Source organism: Chinchilla lanigera, unplaced genomic scaffold, assembly GCF_000276665.1.
Source record: "Chinchilla lanigera isolate Chin_1 unplaced genomic scaffold, ChiLan1.0 scaffold00136, whole genome shotgun sequence".
Taxonomy (NCBI): Eukaryota; Metazoa; Chordata; class Mammalia; order Rodentia; family Chinchillidae; genus Chinchilla; species Chinchilla lanigera.
In genome coordinates, this window is record NW_004955537.1 from 2,939,646 (window position 1) to 2,960,289 (window position 20,644).

Here is a 20,644-nt window from a genome sequence, read left to right on the forward strand (position 1 = left end):
TTTTCCAAGGTAACTGCAAATAGAAAGCATGAAAGGTCAAAAGTCACAAGAACTGATACTAAGTTTGGATTTACAGGCACAAATGTTTCTGTCATCATCGGGGTTGATCTGAGGCTGACTGGACACCAGCTTTTTCCAACCTCTCTCCTAACAAACAGTATAGCATATTGTCGGGGTCGCAAAGGTTAGTCAGATATCTGAATCCTGGTTCCACTACTGTACTTGTTATTGGCTGTAAGCCTTTGCTCAAGTTTTGAACCTCATCCTGACCCAGTTTCTTTTTGTACACAGTATAAGGAGGATATAGCCAGGTATGGTGGTGCACACCTGTAATCCCAGCACTTGGGAGCCTGACACAGGAGGATCACCATGAGTTTAAGGCCAGCCTGGGCTACATACTGAGTTCAAGGCCCACCTAAGCTACATAGCAAGACCTTGTCTCAAAAAAAAAAAAAGAAAAAAGGTAAAATACTTTATGGGATTAATAACTGAGCTTTTTAAATGCACGTATACTGTTTTAACACAGATAGTCAATAAATGGTACCCATTACTTTTACTATTGCTGCTTCACCTCGGAACATATTCACTTTTTATTCAAGTCAGTATTAGAGCATTTCATTTTTTTCTCTTCTTTTCTCTTTCCTTTTTGAGGCAGGGTCTCAGTATGCAGTTCAGGCTGGCCTTGGACTATGTAGCCCAAGCGGGCTTCAAACTTGCAGCAATCCTCCTGCCTCTGCCTTCCAAGTGCTGGGATTACAGGACTGCGCCACCACACCCGGCTTAAAAGCATTACTGAATGGGAAGTCAGACCTGGATTCCAACAAAGTTCTTTCTATGACCTTTGACCAATTCTTTCCCTGGACCTCGGTTTCTCCATCATGTGTAAAACACAGGCGTGACGCCCATTGGGAGGGTGCACCCTTTGGTACAGGTAAACCAGGCTAAGATCCCTGACGACTCTAAAGCCTAAGGGAAGCGGGGCGTGGTAAGGCACACCAGTAAACCTGAGGCAGGATCACCAGGAGTTCCAGGCCAGCCTGGACTACAGTGAGTCCCTGTCTAATACACACACACAAATAGCCCCATGACAATAAGCCAGGGTTTCCTACAGATAGGAACCTTATCTCCCCAGATAGGTAGATCTGAATCCTGATTCTTTTCCTTGACCTTAAGGAGCCCCACACATACACCATACTTTTCCAGTTTGCAAACCAGCAAGATGCAAGCTACTCCCCTTCCAGCAGGGCTCCGGGCCGGCGGGTGCGCTCTGACCCAGTGTCTCCACTCGTCCGCCGCCCGATCCTGGCCGCCCACCGCCCGCCCCTTCTCTGTTCCGTTCAAGTGCTTTGAGTCAACGAGTTCTGCGTTGTTCTATCAGCCAAGCTAACTGCCGGCGCCCGACTCCGCAAGCTTGCGGAGGGTGAGGGTCCCGCAGGAACGACGTCTAGCGACCCCGGCGCGCACAAGCAGCCAGCGCAGGCCCCACCCCTTTCCGATTCCCACTCCCGGGCCGGCCTCAAATCACACCCCTGCGCGGCACTCTCGTGAGACCCGTGACTTGCCCCGGAAGACCCGCCCCCTCTGCCGTAAAGACCAATGAGCGAGGGCAACGGTTGCGACGGTTGGGTTTTGAAGGAGCCAATAAGCGCTCAGAGCGGACAGTTTAAGCGTCCCAGGCTTGTCATGCTCAGGCAGGTCGGGATTGAAACCTGCTTGGGCGCATACTGTGAGGACCGCTGTGCTGAGCCCGGGGGTCCGTCGGGGTTGGGTGCTGCAGCCGAGTGGCCCCTGACTGAGCCCGTTCTGGAAGGAGCCCTGCGCCGTCCCCGAGCACGGTGGTCTCTCCGTCCAGGGTTCAGGAAGCAACGACTCCAAGGACCCCGACCTCCCTCCAGACGCTCTCATGGCGCAGTTCGTGTTCGAGAGTGACCTGCATTCCCTGCTTCAGCTGGATGCGCCCATCCCCAATGCGCCCCTCGCGCGCTGGCAGCGCAAAGCCAAGGAAGCTTCGGGGCCGGGCCCCTCCCCTATGCGCGCCGCCAACAGGTCCCACAGCGCGGGCAGGACCCCGGGCCGAACTCCGGGTGAGTGGGGGCGGCGGCACGAGGAGCGGGAAGACAGAGCAGCCTTCGTGCCTCCTCCCTCGGGAACCTGGTCAGACTGGCTTCTCTCTCCTTGTCCCAGGCAAGTCTAATTCCAAGGTTCAGACCACCCCTAGCAAACCTGGAGGTGACCGATATATCCCCCATCGCAGTGCTTCCCAGATGGAGGTGGCCAGCTTCCTCCTGAGCAAGGAGAATCAGCCCGAAAACAGCCAGACACCCACCAAGAAGGTATGTTCCCCAGAGGGGCGAAAGGCACGAGGACCTGTGTGTGAATGCCAGCCCGCTCACCATTACCTGTGTATGACAGGAGCATCAGAAAGCCTGGGCTTTGAACCTAAATGGTTTTGACGTGGAGGAAGCCAAGATCCTTCGGCTCAGCGGAAAACCACAGAATGCCCCAGAAGGTAAGACCTGGAGTTATTGGAGGTTTGTGTCTGTCCATCTCTGGGATGGACATGCCCACACCAGCCTCTCTCCCCCTGAGGGAGACGCCTGTCTGTTCTTCCCCCGCAAGGCAGAGGGGAAGGGGAGGTGTCAGTTTTCCTAAGATCTAGATCCATTCCATTCTGCAGGCTACCAGAACAGACTGAAAGTGCTGTACAGCCAGAAGGCCACGCCTGGCTCCAGTCGAAAGACCTGCCGTTACATTCCTTCCCTACCGGACCGGATCCTGGATGCCCCTGAAATCCGAAATGACTATTGTTAGTGCTGCTTTATTCTTGCCCATGGTTGGCGAAAGAGGGGCTGGGAACCAGGCAAACAAAGAAGCTCATGCTCTTCCCTTTCTGCACAGACTTAAACCTTGTGGATTGGAGCTCTGGGAATGTACTAGCTGTGGCGCTGGACAACAGTGTGTACTTGTGGAGTGCAAGCTCTGGTGACATCCTGCAGCTGTTGCAAATGGAGCAGCCTGGGGACTATGTATCCTCTGTGGCCTGGATCAAAGAGGGCAACTACTTGGCTGTGGGCACTAGCAGTGCTGAGGTGCAGGTGAGACTGAACCCAGGACTGCCACTCTAATGACCCCAGACCCAGGGGGCTTGCCCGGTTTGAGGATGTTAATGCCAAGGCCCAGTCTCTAATCTTAGTGATCTTCTCTCTCCAGCTGTGGGATGTTCAACAGCAGAAACGGCTCCGAAACATGACCAGTCACTCTGCAAGAGTGAGCTCTCTAAGTTGGAATAGCTATATCCTGTCCAGGTCAGTGAGTTTTGTTAGTCTTATGGCAAAATAAGTCTAATTTCTGTATACCTCGGCCCCTGAATATACACCTAAAGTGAAGCAGCTCTGACTTGCATAGATTTGGTGCTGCCACAAAATTAAATCTCTTCTTCCCTCCCCCAGTGGCTCACGCTCTGGCCATATCCACCACCATGATGTTCGGGTAGCAGATCACCATGTGGCCACACTGAGTGGCCACAGCCAGGAAGTGTGTGGGCTGCGCTGGGCCCCAGATGGACGACATTTGGCCAGTGGTGGCAACGATAACTTGGTCAATGTGTGGCCTAGTTCTCCTGGAGAGAGTGGCTGGGTTCCGCTGCAAACATTCACCCAGCATCAAGGCGCTGTCAAGGTAACAGAGGGCTTGGGTTGAGGCCTTTGCAGACCCTCAGCTATAACCTGGAGAATATCAAGAAAAAGTGGGATAGTGAGATTAGACTAGATTTGTCTATGATCTATAGCTCCTTGTCTGACTTGAGTATCTTCTGACCCTGCCTTTATCCCTCCTAGGCTGTAGCGTGGTGTCCTTGGCAGTCGAATATCCTGGCAACAGGGGGAGGCACCAGTGACCGACACATTCGTATCTGGAATGTCTGCTCTGGGGCCTGCCTGAGTGCTGTGGATGCCCATTCCCAGGTAATCTTTTACCTATTTCAGCCTCTCACTCCAGATGTGTTGTTACTGTTTGTGGTCTTCCTGGGCAACAGTGTCCAAACTAGTGTATCCACCAACCCCCAACTTTTGGCTCGGCTCTCATTCCTGAGCTCTATTTCCAAGTCTGGCTTATATCCTACCTTACGTCCTCTAGCCACTGCCCCTCCATGTCTTACATTAAACTTGTCACTTCCCCTGCCTCCCTGAAATTTGTTTCTCTCCCTCTTCTGCCTCCATTTTTATTGCTTCAGAATGGCAGAACCTGCTAGGAAATCTAAAAAGCCTCCTAGAATCTTATCTTTCCCACGAGGATCTATCTCATCTACCCTAGAATATCATTCACATCTGTCCCATCCCCTTTGCCTCATCTTCCCAAGGACGGCCCACAACAGTCTTCCTCACTGATCTTTCAGGATCTCTCTCTTCCATTCTGTCCTGTACTCTGGTCTGAGTGGTTAGTACTGTGCCCCTTAAACCTTTAATGGTTTCTCATCACCTACAGTGTATAATTTAAGTCCATTAGAAAGATATTTGAGGCTCTTGCTGATGAGCCTCCCTCCAGTTGCTCCATCTTCCTCTCCTCTAATTTCCCCCACATGAGGCCTTCCCTCTAGAGGTAAGCTGTAGGGCCAGATGACCTCCCTTCAAATTCTGTCACCTACTAATTTGCATGTAGTTTAGGCAATTTATTGAACTTCCTTCTGATTAATCTGTAAAATGAATTAAAGGGTTTCTTAAAGGGTTTTTATAAGCATTCTAACACTCAAGTCTGAGTCTAATGCCTAACACTAGAATGGACTCAGTTCTGATTCGAGCACCCCTGGATGCATGTCATGCCCACACCAGCCTCTCTCCACAGGTATGCTCCATCCTCTGGTCTCCGCACTACAAGGAGCTCATCTCAGGCCATGGCTTTGCCCAGAACCAGCTGGTTATTTGGAAGTACCCAACCATGGCCAAGGTGGCTGAGCTCAAAGGTAGGTGGCTAAATGAAAGAGGCCAGACATAAAAGGCCACATATATAACTCTCTGTATACGAAATGTCAAGAATAGATAAATACAGGGAGACAAATTAGTATTTGTCAAGGGCTGAGCGGACAGCGTAATGGGAAGTGATAAAAAATGTTTTTGGATTAGATAGTTGTAATGGTTGCACACCTTTACACATACACTGAAAACCACTGAATTGTACTTTTCAAAGGGATTAATTTTATGGTATGTGAATTATATTTCAATCACAATCAGAAAGCTGTAGGTGTGTGCGCATTCGTATGCACTGCTCTCACTCTCCCCAGGTCACACAGCCCGGGTCTTGAATCTGACCATGAGTCCAGATGGGGCCACAGTGGCCTCAGCAGCAGCGGATGAGACCCTGCGGCTATGGCGCTGCTTTGAATTGGACCCTGCACGGCGGCGGGAGCGGGAAAAGGCCAGTGCAGCTAAAAGCAGCCTTATCCACCAAGGCATTCGTTGAAGATAAACCCATCACCTCAGTTGTTTTTTATTTTTCTAATAAAGTCATGTCTCCCTTTCTTCTCCTTGCATGGCCTGTGTCCCAGCAGCCTTCTCAGGGGCGCCTCTCTGCTGTGATCAGAGAACTTCTTGTTGTTGTTTTGTTGCTTTTGAGACAGGATCTCACCATGTATTCCAGGCTGGCCTTGAACTTGCTATGTAGCCAAGGGTGGCCTCAAACTCAAGGTGATTCTCCTGTCTCAGCCTTCCAAGTGCTGGGATTACAGGCATGCGCCACCACGCCTGGCTCAGAGAACTTCTTAACAATATCTTAAGGAGACATCGCCATCCCTCCTGTTTACAGACAGGACTAAAGCAGGTTGTGTGCCTGGGTCCTCCCCTCCACTCACACATGTACATACACAGTCGCAGTAGTTTCCTCTGTCACTTTAATTAAGATACAAGTGAATGAGTACACAGCCTCTCCAGCTTGCATTCCCAGGCCACCCACCCTTGATCTTTGGCCCAGAAGCTTCTCTGCTTCTTGTGGAGTGGAGGAGGGAGAGGGAGCCTTGGTCCATAGTGACAGATTATTGCTGACCTCTTCAGTGTGAGGAAAAAGGCCACAAGACCCTGGTGGGGACCAGCCCTGAGTGTTTCTTTCCCAAGTTTCAGGCAGGGAGACGAAAGTAAGTGTCCAGCCCTTTCAGCCTCCAGTTCTGGAGTGGCAGAGGGTAACGAGGCCACACCCCCAGAGCTGGCTGGCAGAAGTGGAACGGAAGCAGTGGTCCCTGTAGACCAGCTGTGAGGAGGGTGAGTCCCCTGCTCAGTCCTGACCACAGACGCCCTGGTCACAGGTGTAGTGGAGAGGACATTGATGGATGCTGCCCGAGGTGCAGTCCTGAGGCACTTAGGTGGGCGCCTAGCTAGGCCATGCTTCTCAGTTGGCCTTGACCTTGGTGATACCTGAAGCACCATTTTGCTGAAGTACACGGGGCAGCCGCTTGCCTTTGGTGTAAGACTGATACCAGAAGTTGGAGAACAGCACAAAGAAGATGGTGCCATACATCCAGATGAGGTGGATGATGATTGGGTACTGGTAGCCGCAGCTGGGCATGAAGTAGTACTGGCTGATATGCAGTGAGACCAGGACAAACTGGATCTAGGATAAAGAAAGGCAAGGATCAGGAGAGATGAAGACTTGGAAATGGGGAGATGAGGAATTGGAGAGAGGGAGGGGATAGAGAGAGACCAACAATGAGTGGGGAGGGGTGGGATCAAAGGTGAGATGGTTGGATAAAGACAGAATCCCAACCAGGAGTGTCAGAGGGGGTGGGTGTAGGCCAGCAGGCCGCTCACCAGCTGAATGGCTGTCATGTGCTTTTTCCACCAAAGGTAGGGCTGAGCCACAGGCCCGAGGGCAGACAATCCATAGTACAGGTACATGACAACATGCACAGAGGAGTTTATCATGGCATGGAAAGAGCCCATTCCTCCTGTGAGAGGACAGTAAAACAGGGTCAGGAGAATCGAGACTCACTCATGAGTCTTCCCCAATGGCCTTTAGCACTCACCTGGGGCAAAATTTACCCCCCACCACCAGCTCCAGGGAAGCACTGAGTGATGGAAGACATGTAGGAAAGTCACCTGCCCATCTTTCTTTCGGAGAATAAAGATCACCTGAGAGAAGAGTGGGGAACGGTTCAGAGGCAAAGACCTTTCCTCCACTCTCAAATTCTCATATCTCCTAAATCTACTTACTGTGTCCATCAGCTCAATGAATTTGGAAAGGAGGAAAAGCCAGGCTACTCGAACCATCTGTAAGAAGTTAGGGCAGCCTTAGGACCCCACATACTGCTCCAAGAGCCTTCCTAAACTGGGCCATAAGCACAGATCATACCCAAAATGCCCCCATCCACCCAGGTTGCCTAAGACCTAGCCCCAGCCCCTACTTACTCTAAGTGCCTCTGGGCTGTTGGAATAGTCCACTGGGTCACAGCGCCAGGTGTAGGTACTCAGCCAGCCAGACATCAGGAACTAGGAAGCAGTGCATGAATCAAACCACCAGAGTTCCCCTCTCGAAGCATCCCTCCCCTTCTCTAGCCAAAGAAATGGAAGAAATGGATCTGAACCTCTCCAGAAAGGAGAGAATGCCAGGCTCTGGCCCAACCCCACCACCCTTATCGTGCTGGCAGGAATTACAACCTAGGGATCATAGCCCACCTCGTAGACAATGTAGAGGGACAGTGCCACCAGGGAGAAGTTGTAAACAATCATGAAGCCTCGGAGTTGGAAGGGCTTCCGATTAGCCATGATTCGAGGTCCAAGGGAGAGGACGAAGTACACGTAGGTTAGGAGGATGGAAGTCATTAGCAGGGGGGACCCCATCAAAGGGTAGCTCTGGACCCGAGGATCTGTGAATAAGTGTCAAAGGAGTCAAGAAAGGTCACAGGGCTCAACAGGGGCTCACCAGGTCTGCAGATATGAGGGGTCCATAGGGGCTCTCCCCATAGGACACAGCCCTAGATCCAGGGATCCCAGGAAAGAAGGGAAGGAAGGGCTGGTGGACAGCATCTTACCTGCATACTTCATCATCTCCTGGTACAAGCTGACGACAGCCTCCATCCTGGCTAAGGACTCTGCGGAACATGGAGGGTGGACATGAGACAGGGTGCACTGCACAACCCCGTCCAACACCTGACTCACAGGGACAAGACACACAACCGGACAACTCCGATGCCACACTGAGAAAGGGCAGAAGCACAAAGGAAGGAAGGAACTGGTGGAATCTCAGGGAGGAGGCAGCCTGGCAGGGGGACCTACACCCATGGAACTTGCCTCCCATACCACCCTTGCTCTCCAAGCCTCACTTTCTCCTCTATTCCTCTCCAGAGTTTTACTTCCTGTCTTTCCTTCTTACTCCGTGACAGAACTCTCAATTCCTGGTTTCTTTCCAGAGCCTTCCCAGCTCACCAGCATAGAACTCATTTCCAGAATGAACCTCCACACCCTTCCTTACCAAGTCTCACCCCCACCCTCCAGCTCAGAGCAGTCCTTCTCTCCTGGGAGTCCTCCCTTCAATCCATCCTCCCCTGCCAGGACTCTCATCTCCCGGATCCTTTCTGGAACCTCACCGACCCAGCGTTCTTCCCCTGCCAAACGCTCCTGTCCCTAGGTCTCCCCTCCACCTTCCAGGACTCTCACCTCCAGCCTCCTCTCCTCTCCTGTCGCAGAGCCCTTCCTCTGCTCTAAGAGCCAGGCTCTTAGAGACTCCTGCCCTAGTGGCTCCACCTGTCTGACTAGATCTGGCAGCAGCCCCGCCCTCTTCCCCGCCCCTGCCCCCTCTGTATTGGGTATGGGGTGGAGGGTGGGTCCAGGCCACAGGTCAGTGCATAGAGAAGCAGGACCTACCAAGATTGGGAAAGCCCAGTAAAGCCCCACATGCACCACCCACATCCCTGGATCAGCTATATGAACTAAGATCCTTGATTCCCCAGTAACCTTCCTCAGACTGGCCCCAGCGATGGTCCAAGGAAATGCCAAAAATTCACATCTAGCATCCATTCCTGAGCAGACACGAATTCTGTCTGTCCTACTTCAGAATAGCTACAAGCACCTTTTCTTCCCAGGAAGGGGCAAGGAAGCCAGTGGCAAGTGAGGAGGTGCAAAGTGGGGGAGGTCTCAGTAATTTCCTAATGGGCTAGGCCCTCTCTCCCACAGTCAGTAGGAGGGTCAGGGAGGGCTCACTGGGACATAAAAATCTCTGCCTACACCTAGGAGAGCTTGAGACTCTGACCCTGTCCAAGAGGGGACTCCAGGCAATCGCCCCACAGCAGGGGCGACAGGTGCTCTCAGTCCCTTCCAAGGAAACAACCTGTACTGTGCACCTTCTGACATGTCCAGCAGAGGCTGCTCATGCCCTCAGGCACTCATATCCCAAGGGCTCCCTCACACCTCATCATCCCACCCTTCAGATGCACCACAACAATGCCCCAAGCCCTGCCGCAGACACACACACCAGCACACTTGCACATACGTGTCTGTCACACCGCTCTGGACCCAACAACGCATGCACCACACTAAGGGCTAGCACACATCCACACACTTCTGCTGGCTTGCCGAGCCTGACACACCACCCAAACTGACCTCCATGGATTCCGACATGCACGCTTCCCAAACTTTATGAAAGGCTTGGGACTGCACTCACACAGGTCCTGCGGGACTCTGTGCAAACCCATAGTGCTCTCATGCTCAGGCCCACACCTGCTGAAGTTACGCATCCAGGTTACTCACAGGTGTGAGCCACCAAGAGCGAGAACATCTGATCACTCACACCAGAAACAGGTTCGCATCTCCCTCGGTCACACACGGTCCTCTTTTGGCGGGTGACTGCTCGTTTCTTGTTGGCAGTAGGGCCTAGCGCTTAGGCGTGAACACACAGTTCCCCTGCCACACGTGAGCTAGCTCCTTATCTCTCTCAACCACTACCCCCAAGTTCACCCCACAGGCACACAGGCACCCTGGAGGTCAGGAGCGACTCGAGGCTTGGGGGAAAAACTGATCCCCAAGGTCGAGGAAGTCCGGGTGTGTCCCCCACGGGGGTGCTCAGCCGGTTTCTTCCTTTTTAAAATGGATGGAAGGGAAAAGGACACCGGCAAAGGAAAGGGAAGGGGAAGGGAGGAGAGAGGAGAGGATGGACAGGGGCAGGGAGAGCGGGTGGTGGAGAAAGGCCTCGTTGAGAGCAAGCGGAGGTGGCGGGGGTAGGGGTTGGCAAGGCCAGGCCCCAGGAACTGGGACCTCCCACCCACTCGCCCCCGAACAGCCTCGCCCACTGCCTGCGATGGGCTGGGCAGGGCAGGGCAGGGCAGGGCAGGGTAGGGCAGGGCGGGCAGGGCCTGCCGGGCCAGCTAGGCAGGGGGCGCCGGCACGTGGGGAGCCGTGGAAGAGCCACACTCACCAGCGGGGACCAGGAGGGCAGCGGCGGAGGGCTCGGAGGAGCAGGGCCAGACGAGTCCCCGGGCCAGCCTGCCTGCCACTTCCTCATCTGCTGGGCCGACTTTCTGTCACCGGGGGGCGGGGGCGGGCCGGCGGGGGGGCGCCTGCTGATTGGGCGGCCGGCCGAGGAGAAGGGCAGTCCAGCGCTGCTCGGCCGCGGGGGCGGGGGCAGGGGCGGGCCACGCGATCCCGGGGCAGGAAGCGGCCCAGCCCCGGCTCCCCACCCTTTCCCTCCCATCTCTCCGGCTGCGGGACCGGGTGGTTGCGGCCTGCTCTGTCTGGGGAGCACCCTGCTTCTCCCTGACGCCCAGCCTTCGATGAACCTACTGTCCGCCCTATGACCGGTCCACCAACAGGACCCACGCATCTGCTGTCTGAAGCAGCCCAACCTAGGCCTCGGGGGACGTTCCAGGGTTGAGGCCTCCCTCAAAGAGACCCCTCTCCAGCGAGGCGAGCAAGGCCAGGCCAGGGACAGAGAGGGCCAGCTGCGTGCGAAGGGCTGAAGGGTGGCTGGGAGGACTTAGCCGGAGGGAGCAGCTGGCCACCGTTGCCTCCGCTCTCAACCTATAAAATTGGTTGTGCCTCAGCATTTAAGAGCTGCCTCCGGGAGAGGATAGCCTTCCACGGAGAAGGAGGTGGGAGAATACCAGTGGCCCGGGCAAGAACAGTGAATCACTGGCTAACTGGCCTTCAAAGTAATGAAAAAGAAAAAAGGAGTTGAGGCTGTTGATTGTGGCTGAATGTAGCAGGTCTTGAAGGCCAAATGGGGCAGTCTGATTTTTATTCCAGAAGCAGAAGAGAAACTGAAGATTTTAAAGGAGGCTATAATCGGGCTTGTATCATTCATCCATCACTTATTGACCGCCTACAATGTCCAAGACTGTATTAAATTCTAGTGACCTCTTCCCTGCACTCGGAGCTTAGGTGCTGAGGGTGCTGCAGGGAGATGGGAGAGAGACAACAGAAGAGCAAAGGAGGAAACAGGTAGGCTTGCCAGAGGTGATGTGGAGGTTTCCTCCAGGTGTAGTATTTAGTTGTCAATTCTCGATTGCCCTGCCCTTACCTCCATGTATCTACCAACTAGACTGAACTCTGGGGGCAAGGACCAGGTTTCTGTGAAGTGAAACCTCTACTTCCAGCAGCTCCTGGAACAGTGCTTTGCATACAGTGATCCAATAACCGCTGGTAGGATGGGATGGTGTGAGGGCAGACAGAGTGAGGGGATTCAGAAGAGGTAGTGGCTGGGAGGAATAATATGTGCATAAATGGTGGGACATAGTTTCATCCTAGAGCTTAAGGAAGAAGTCAGAGCCAAACTACAGCTCTGATCCAGCCCATTAGTACCTGCCCTTGAAAGGAAATGGGAAAAGAATCCAGCTCAAAAGCTCAGTCCCTTTAGCATTGCATGCTAAGCCCCTACCTGATCCAGTTCCTACCTATTCCTTTCATCCTACCAGTGTCACTGTCCTGGGCCACAGCCTGAGCATTAAGCATCTCCCAAGGGGGTCAGCGTCTTTTGCCATCCCCCAACCCTCAGTCCTTACCCTGGTTCAACACAAGGCACAGCAGGGCTCTCAGGCAGTAAGTCACTGCCCCCAACTATGAGCTCTCTCAGCAAGGGCCATATTTTAGTCTATATCTGACAGCAGCTGATCTTCTACAGCGTACTGAGTGGATGTTAGTGTGAATGAAACAGTGTGAGAAAGAAAAGAGATCAAGGGACCCAAAATAAAGACAAAGTTTGAAGGTTATTTCACTTCCCTCTTGAGCAGTATTTATTGAGTCAATCAATATTTATTAAAGGTTTCATGTCTTCCAGGAATACTCTAGTGGCCTTGAGGCCATACTTGACTGCAAAGTCCTAAGTTTAAATGTTTTAATGAGTAGCTATGTGACCTTATATAACTTGTGCGACCTCTATAAAATGGGAACAGTAATAGTAACTGTCCCATAAAATTATTGTGACAACTAAAGGAGATAAACCAAGTAAAGCACTTAGCATTGTCTCACAACATTTAATAGGCCAGGAGAGGAAACCACCTAGTATATTAAGGTACATACTTGTATGTGCGTGAGTGTAACAGATATCTCCTACACACTGTGTACAAAGCACAGACTCCACTACAAAGACTATTATAGATGATGAAATTGCCTCAGAGACCAAATACAGTAGTAACAGGAAACTATTAATTGATTCACCTGGACCACATTGATAAATGACCCCAGCAAGCCCTCAGGACATGTTGACTAATTAAATGAATATGTGCAAAGTACCTTGTTCAGTTCTTATCCTGATCCTAAACTAAAGCATCTTCAGATATGATATAGAGCCAGGTCCTACCAAATGATATCTTCATGGCGCTGAAGTTCCTCCAAAACACAGTCTAGTGGAGAAGACATAAATGAACAATTATAGTAGCATGTGGTAAGTACTGCACTAGAGACAAATCCAGAGGGTTATGAAAGCATTGAGGGTAAAGAGCTGCTTTAACCCTGGAGGAGGGTTAATTCTTTTGTTTTTGTTTTTCTTTCATTAGAGTCTTACTTTGTAGTCCATGCTCGTCTTGGACCTGTGGCAATCCTCCTGCCTCAGCCTCCCAAGTGCTGGGATTACAGGCGTGTGTCACCATGCCCAGCCCAAGAGAACTCATTCTTCAGAGTTTCACAGAAATGACACCTAAGTTGAGCATTAAAGGACACTTTCTAGAAGGCAGGGGGAATCACCACCTGTATGAACCCAACTAGTTCTATTGTGATTATTTGAGGCTCTGTCTTGGCATAGGAAGGAACCATATGTATGAGGGCACAGAAACAAAAGATGTGGCAGGTTGGTATGGGTGACTCCAGCTCAAGGGGCAGATGTGGAAAGGCAGGAAAGGTAGGCAGGAGTCAGCTTATGAAGAGCCTTGTAGCCATGGTCAGAGGTTTGGACTTTATTCTGTTTATACTTTTCAGCCCTGGCTGTACACTAGAACCATTTGGGCAGCTATGTGTCTGTGTGTTACTGGGAGTTAAACCCAGGGCAAGCACTCTACCATTATGCTACCTCCCAACCCCTTTCTATCTGTTTACTTTGAGACCAGGTCTCACTGAGTTGCCCAGGCTGGCCTCCAACTTGAAATCCTCCTGCCTCAACCTTCCAAGAAGCTAGGCATGTGTCACCAGGCCCAGAACTTGGGGGAGATTTTTAAATACTAGTGATGCCAGGCATGGTGGTACATGCTGTAATCCCAGCACTTGGGAGGCCAAGGCAGGAGGATCACCATGAGTTTGAGGTCAGCCTGGGCTACATAGTGAGCTCTGAAGAGTGAAAACTTCCCCTTAGTCAGAAAGTGAGGCATTGGCTGAGCAGGAGGGGTGGTGGGGAAGTGGTAAAAGTCTGGCGTATCAACTTTTTGGCAGGCAGTAGGCAGGCTGAGATGATGGCCCCACTGCTGGGGCCAGGAGGGGTCATGGTCCCCAACAGTGCAGGAAATGGATCTGGTTGGGATCTGCAGGAAAGCTAGGCGAAGGCCTTGGAGGCAAAAGTTTAGGGAAGGCTGGGTAGAAAGAAAACCAAACAAAACAGGCTGACAAACTAGAGAAACTGAAACCACAGGCTTCATAAGGATGAAGGCCTTGAGGAAAGGATATCCAGTCCAACAGCTAAAATTCTACCTCCTTCATGGATCCTCCCTGGTTCACAGGAAGTAAGGTGCTAACTTCCCCCGGTCCCACCCTATCTGTCTCATGCTTCACTCACTGCTCTCCATGGAGCGCTATCCTCTCCCCAGAAGACAAACCAGTGATGTCTTTCTCCAAGGGTCCAGCCTGAGCACCACCACCTGCATGAACTCTACTAACTCAAGTCCCATGATTGTCTGAGGCTCTGTGATTCAGCACAAAAATTAAATGTTAGTGGGACCAGAAGTGGCAGTGAGGAAGAAATGCAAAAAGGTATGTCTGCATTTTCACGAACGATGGAACGGTGGAGGAAATAGAGCATGGGACTCATAGGGCAGTTAGGTCTGAGCATCAGGAAGTGAGGTCTCAGGTAAAAGGCAGGAGGAGTAGCAGGGAGAGACAGAAGCAGCCTCCTGCGGGCTCCTTCCATCCTTTAAAGGCAAAGGGCACTTCCTACACTGTACCCAGACAGAGGACCTGATGAGAAGATTGAGCCCATGAGCACAGAGGAGTGAAGATAAGGTTGAAGGTTTGCCAGTTAATCATTCTGCCCATCTCTGGGCCTCAGCCAGGTAGCTAATGTCCTCTTCCTAAAGCTGGCTGAAGGGGCCAGGGCTGGAGACATGTGGCTGCCAGGAGAGACTGATACGTATGCTCATCTGTTATCTGGAATCCCACTCATCTGGAAGAGTGAGGAACGAGACCTGATCCATGCTTGGTGGCCACAGCCATACACCATAGGTTATCATTTAGTGTCTGCTGAACTGCAAAACTCAGGAAAGGAGAGACTGTGCTAGGACCTGCAGGAAGAGCTCTGGAAAGAGAAAAGGGAGGCTTTCTTAGGGAACAAACCCAAGCAGGCTATCAGGAAGAAAGAAAGACAGACAGCAAGATACAGAAGGTACAGTTTTTGTTTTGTTTTGTTTTGTTTTTTTGAGATAGGGTCTCACTATGCAATTTAGGCTGGCCTTGAACTCACTATGAAGCCCAGGCTGGCTTCAAATTCACAGCAATCTTCCGGCCTCAGCCTCTTGAATGCTGAGCTTATAGGCATGGACCATCATACCTGAGTATTTTTGGTTTTGTTGTTTGTTTGTTTTTAAATGAAGAATTTAAGGCCGGGCATGGTGGTTCATGTCCATAAGTAATCCCAGTACTCAGGAGGCTGAGGCAGGAAGGTTGCTGTGAGTTCAAGAGCAGCCTGAACTGCAGAATGAAACCCTGTCTCAAAGACCTAAACGGCTGGGGATATAGCTCGGTGGCACAAGTGCCTACCTGGCAAGCGTAAGGTCCTGAGTCTGATTCCCAGTACAAAAAAAAAAAAGGCATAAATAAATAAATAAATGTGAGGAATTTAGTTTGTATAGGCATGTCCTGAAGATGCTTGAGTAGAAAGTTGATATAATCCCCATATGCTTTGAAAAATAAGCCTGGCAACAACAGGTATAGATCTTTCTCCTATAATAAGTCTACCTGCTTAATGACTGTTTGGACTTACAGTCCACTGGCCTTTCCTTTTCTTTTATACAGTGTACCTTGTTTATATAGTACTATCATTTTTGCTGACTGTACTGTATCGTATAGTGCTGTAGTTTTATGTCTGGTTATACATTATGGTACTGCAATGTAAGAGTTACACAAGTAAAAGCAAAGTCATCAAGTTGGAGTTTCCTTTAACCATTTCTTTGTTTGGAATATTGTGATGTACACACTGTATGCAATTCCTCATTTAGCGACCAGCTCACCGAGCTGCAGGACCTTAACTCAGTTGGTAAACAAGGGCTGTGTGTATTGTCAAGAGGAGAGGAGAAGAAGGGAGGGAAGCCAGTGTAGACCCACTCAGAGACACAGGTATGACATAATAAGGCCTAACCTAGACCAATGGTGGAGAGAGGGAAGAGGAGACAGAGCAGAGAGAGGACCCAAGGCTGATACCATGCTGCCAAGTTGGATAACTCAGATGGAGTGAATGGAAAAAATGAATGCTGTTTGAGACATACTGAGTTTGAGGTGAGAAGGCACATTCAGCAGGCAATCTGAAAAACAGTACTATAAATGCATGAGAAAAAACGAGACTCCAGAAAAAAAACTAAGGATTCTCTGAATACATGTGAAACCTCACAAGGCATACTGTGCTAACTTTAGTTTGAGTTGCATTCTGACACTTTCCCATCCTCCTGCTTTCATTTCCTTTAAGGGATTCCTCCCCAGGTGGACTAGCTGATTAATCCTGGTGTCTTCTTCCACTTCCCCCTAATCCAGATTCCTGACAGCATTTACCATAATCCAGAGTTTTTCCAGGATATTCGATTTTTTTTTCTTTGTAGTAATGGGAATTGAACCCAGTGCTTGGCAAGAGCTCTACCACTAAACTACATACCTCTAGCCCTTTTTTATTTTTGTTTTGAGACAGGATCTCAAAAAGTTGCTCAGGCGGGCCCAAACTTATGGTCCTCCCACCTCAGCCTGTAAGTAGCTGGATTACAGGTGTGTACCACTGCACCTGGCTCAGAGTTCTTCCCTGAGATGAGCTATCATGACGTGGAATAAAGAAATGCAGAGAAAAACAGCTCAGACATTTGAGCCCCTGAGCCCATTCACATAACCAAAATACAACTGGGTGCCTCTCTCTCTCTTTTGCTTTTGGTTACGCTAGTTTCCTTATGTGTTAATATCAAAACAGTCTAATCCACTATTAGATAAAAATTATTTGTCAGGACAGTGAATACAAGAATAGCATTATAAGGGGCTGGGGATTTAGCTCAGTGGCACAGTGCCTGCCTGGCAAGTGCGAGGTCAGGAGTTTGATTCCTGGTACCGGAAGAAAAAGAATAGCATTGTAGCCGGGTGTGGTGGCACACACCTGTAATCCCAGCACCTGGGAGGCTGAGGCAGGAGGATCATTGCAAGTTCAAGATCAGCCTGGGCCACAAAGTGAGTTCAAGGCCAGCTTGAACTGCATAGCGAGACCTTGTCCCAAAAAGACCAAAAAAAAAAAAGAGCATTTTATTCCCTTCTATGAAGCCCTAGACCTTATCTGCCCTTCTAGGAACTTGGTCTTTATCCTACAGAAATTGACAACTACTTAAAAGTTTAACGTTTTTTTTTTTTTTTTTTTTTGGTTTTTCTCCGGTACCGGGAACTGAACTCACGACCTTGCGCTTGCCAGGCAGGCGCTTTGCCGCTGAGCTAAATCCCCAGCCCCAACTACTTAAAAGTTTAAATTAAATTTTAAATATGCTGGGTTATAGGTACCCTTTGAGGTTGGTACCATAATCCCATTTTACAGAGGTGGCAGACTTCTTAGAAAACGTGATGTTCTTCAAAGCAAAGTAATTTGCCTAAGATTAAACAATGGGTAAATGGCCAGGCTAGGCTTTGAGCTTATAAGAAACAAATTGTAATAGAATTATGAGTGCTATCCTAAAAGTATATAAAAGAGAATGGTCAAGTGTACGGCAGGCGGTGGGAGGAACTTTACAGGAGTAAGTGACACTTAAATTGGAAGAATAAATTTCTACCAGGTGAATAAGGGGGTGAGAGCAGGAGAGAGCAGACAGATATTCCAAGTGGGCAGAGCATGGCATGCCTGGAGGGGCAAGGCAGCACCTGGCCACTGGGGAATTCGGCTATAGCTGAAAGCATACACAGTACAGTGGTGAGAACTGGAGATGCCATAAAACAAGATCTGAAGGACTGGTGGTGAGTGTGAAGGGAATGGAGGCAAGCCTGGGAACCAAGGAACTCTGGTTCTGATAGTCAGTGAATTACACACAGCCACTCATGAAGATCTGGTCCTGATTTAGCAGACACAGAGAAGCAAGGAAGGGACTCCTCACAGCCACACAGAGAGAAACCTGTGAGCAGGAAAGGACAGACTGTAAGAAGAATGTGGAACTGCCTGTGGTTTGGACAGACCGAAGTTACCATTCAGAAGTGATGAAAAGGAACATTTCAGGTGGGAGAGCTCGTCATTTGGGCTTTTGGGCTTAAGTTAAAATGATACAATTGAAGTCTAAACCACAGTTTAAGAGAAGAACATATGGAATAAATAAGTGGGAGAAAGTCACAAAACTAAATTCAAAATTGATTCGTCAGGTCAGGCAGGTAAAAAGGTTCTAGTACGTGGTCTGCACTAGTTGCTGGGAAATACTGTAAGGAATGAAACTGGCACAGAGGGTGAGACACTGGCCCAGGGGAGCTGCACAGGGAAGGAGGCTGCAACATTTTGGATTGATCAATCAGTTATTCAAATAACTGACAGCAAATTTCTAGCTGCTATCCTGGGGATAGCTGATGTGTACTGAGCTTCTCTTGTTGTCAGGCACTCTCTATATGTTAAAACTACTTAAAAACTCACAGCAACCCTATGAAATACCCATCATTGTCACCCACAGGAAACAGATGCATAGAGGAAACTAACTTGCCCAAGGCCACACAGTGGTTGGGACTAGGAGTTGAACCCAGGAAATCTGGCACTAGAACATGCTCTTTCAACCACAATGATATTTTTATATTATCTTTCTAAAGTAAAACCGTAATAAAAATAATAATAGCATTACTATTGGTCGTGTTTATGATGGACCAGACACACACGTTATCTTGCCAACAATCGCATACTTCTCAGGTAGAACTGTAATTCAAACTGACAGTTCAGGGTGCTTGAACCAGAGGGACAATACTGTGAGGCAAGGGCTAGTATAAGTTTGTACAAGACACAAAAGTGGAACACAAAGGGGGAGTTAATTGACGTTTCCCGCTGGAAGTAGCACTGAGTTATGCTTAGACTAGGATGTTAGAAAGCTTCACAGAGCGAGACTTGTGTGCTGAACTTTCAATGATGATTAGGTATTTGTCAGAATGATAGAACAAAGTAGAGGAACAGTGGGAATAAAGGAATGAAGGTTTGAAAGAGCCTGTTACACTCAGGAAACTGTAAGCAGTTTGCATGGCTTTTGGAATTAAGTGGGTGGCAAGACACTAGAGAAGATAAATCAGGAGGAGGCAGGGGGCTAGCCCATAGAACCTTATTTGCCTTTCCAGGAAATGTGAGCTATTTAAAGCACTTTTCCAATGAGGTAAATGTAATAGCAAAAAGGAAGTAAATAAATATAACTATAAATGGCCCCAAGGAATCTGCTGGCTTAGCTTTGAGGCTATGCAGACCAGCAAGAATTCTTTGAAGCCTATTTTCTCTTAATAATGCATACATATATGCGAAATTTGCATTCCATTTTAAATTACTAGGCTTCCAGTAAAATGAACGTTTTAGGATGGTTTTGTCACGTGATTCACAGTGTGCCCTCTGCCAGGTATGTGGGCCCATTTGAAAAATATGAGGAACGAACTATCAAAAGGATTTTAATCAAGGGGGTAATGTGCTTAGATATGCAGTTTAGAAAGATGTAGCAAGCTAGAATCCTTAGAACTAGAATAGTAAGTCTGAACAAAATTTTTATTGAGAGAGCCCCAAAGCCTAAACTGAAGGGCAGGATAGATGGGTAATGGGGAGACAAACGGATAGAATTTGTATCTGATTGGTTTGGGGGGACAGCTGGGAGGGGGAATGGTTTAAGATGGCTCCTGTAGTCCTGGCTTAAGTCCAGGAAAAGTAGATGAGAAATAAGCATGGAGGAAGGGATGACTGATGTGGACATCTGGAATCTGAGATACTTGTGGACTACACAGGCAGAGATGCCCAACAGGAACCTGCAGCTCACCCAAGAGGTCTGGGCTGAAAATAAAACTTATGTCAATGAAAGTAGCTGTCAGAGAGATAGCAAGTAGCATAAGATGAAAAGAGGGTTAAGGACAAGTCCTAGATTAGAGCATAACAACATTTAAGAAGCAGGCAGAAATGCCGAAGTCCAAAAGCTGCAGAGGATGAATGGGCAGATGTGGGAAAACAAGAGAATATGTACCACAGAAACAAAGGAGGGAAAAAGAGACTCTAAAGATATTGTCAGCACTGTTAAATGCTGTGGGGAGACTAATAGAAAAGTTTAAAAAGCTCTGAATTTAGCCATTAGGTAAACAGTATCTCTATAGTTTCAGAGGAACGATGGCAACAGAAGCCCCTAGTCACAGGGGCTGAAAAGGGAATGGGAGGTAGAAGAGATGGTGCTTATAGGATCCTTAATTCAAAAATGTTCGTGCCAGATGTGGTGGCCGAGGCAGGATTGCCACGAGTTCAGGGCCAGCCTCAGCTACATTATGAGTTCAAGGCCAGCCTGAACTACATGGTAAGGCTGGGTGTCAAAACTTTAAAAAGAAAAATGTTCCTGTGAGTCAGACAGGGGGCGCAGAGGGTCAAGAAGGATTTTTAACATAAAAGAGACACTAAAGCAACGTTAACTCAGGCCATGAAATTAGATGTAGCCCAGAGAAACTAGCAAAATGAATAAATGATGTTCCACACGTGAAGTGTGGGCAGAACTTGATGAAGACTCAAAATAACGATGAATTAGGCAAAAGCAAAGGCAGCAGAGCTGCAGGCAGCAAGTAACAAGAGGCACTGCCCTGGACACTTTATATCTGATCCAGCAAGATAGGTT

At 49.4% G+C, this 20,644-nt stretch overlaps 2 protein-coding genes across 3 annotated transcripts; one reads left to right on the top strand and one right to left on the bottom strand.

Annotated features, from left to right (window-relative positions):
• Window positions 1-1,619: 1,619 nt before the first annotated feature.
• Cdc20 (cell division cycle 20) lies at window positions 1,620-5,513 on the top strand. Its single transcript, XM_013507747.1, has 10 exons — window positions 1,620-2,084; window positions 2,185-2,333; window positions 2,413-2,509; window positions 2,678-2,806; window positions 2,899-3,095; window positions 3,211-3,305; window positions 3,450-3,678; window positions 3,837-3,962; window positions 4,840-4,957; window positions 5,276-5,513. Exons 1-10 carry the CDS (start codon window positions 1,904-1,906, stop codon window positions 5,452-5,454), a joined length of 1,500 nt encoding a protein of 499 aa, XP_013363201.1. The 5' UTR covers window positions 1,620-1,903; the 3' UTR covers window positions 5,455-5,513.
• Window positions 5,514-5,863: 350 nt separating this feature from the next.
• Elovl1 (ELOVL fatty acid elongase 1) lies at window positions 5,864-10,501 on the bottom strand. Of its 2 annotated transcripts, none has more exons than XM_005410653.2 (8): window positions 10,390-10,501; window positions 8,012-8,071; window positions 7,656-7,846; window positions 7,389-7,469; window positions 7,194-7,250; window positions 7,007-7,112; window positions 6,792-6,928; window positions 5,864-6,594 (listed from the first exon to the last, which is right to left on the bottom strand). In XM_005410653.2, exons 2-8 carry the CDS (start codon window positions 8,055-8,057, stop codon window positions 6,373-6,375), a joined length of 840 nt encoding a protein of 279 aa, XP_005410710.1. In that variant the 5' UTR covers window positions 8,058-8,071; window positions 10,390-10,501; the 3' UTR covers window positions 5,864-6,372. The 2 variants fall into 2 exon arrangements, with proteins under 2 accessions (XP_005410710.1, XP_013363202.1); XM_013507748.1 differs by lacking the exon at window positions 10,390-10,501 and adding an exon at window positions 8,637-8,738.
• Window positions 10,502-20,644: the final 10,143 nt, after the last annotated feature.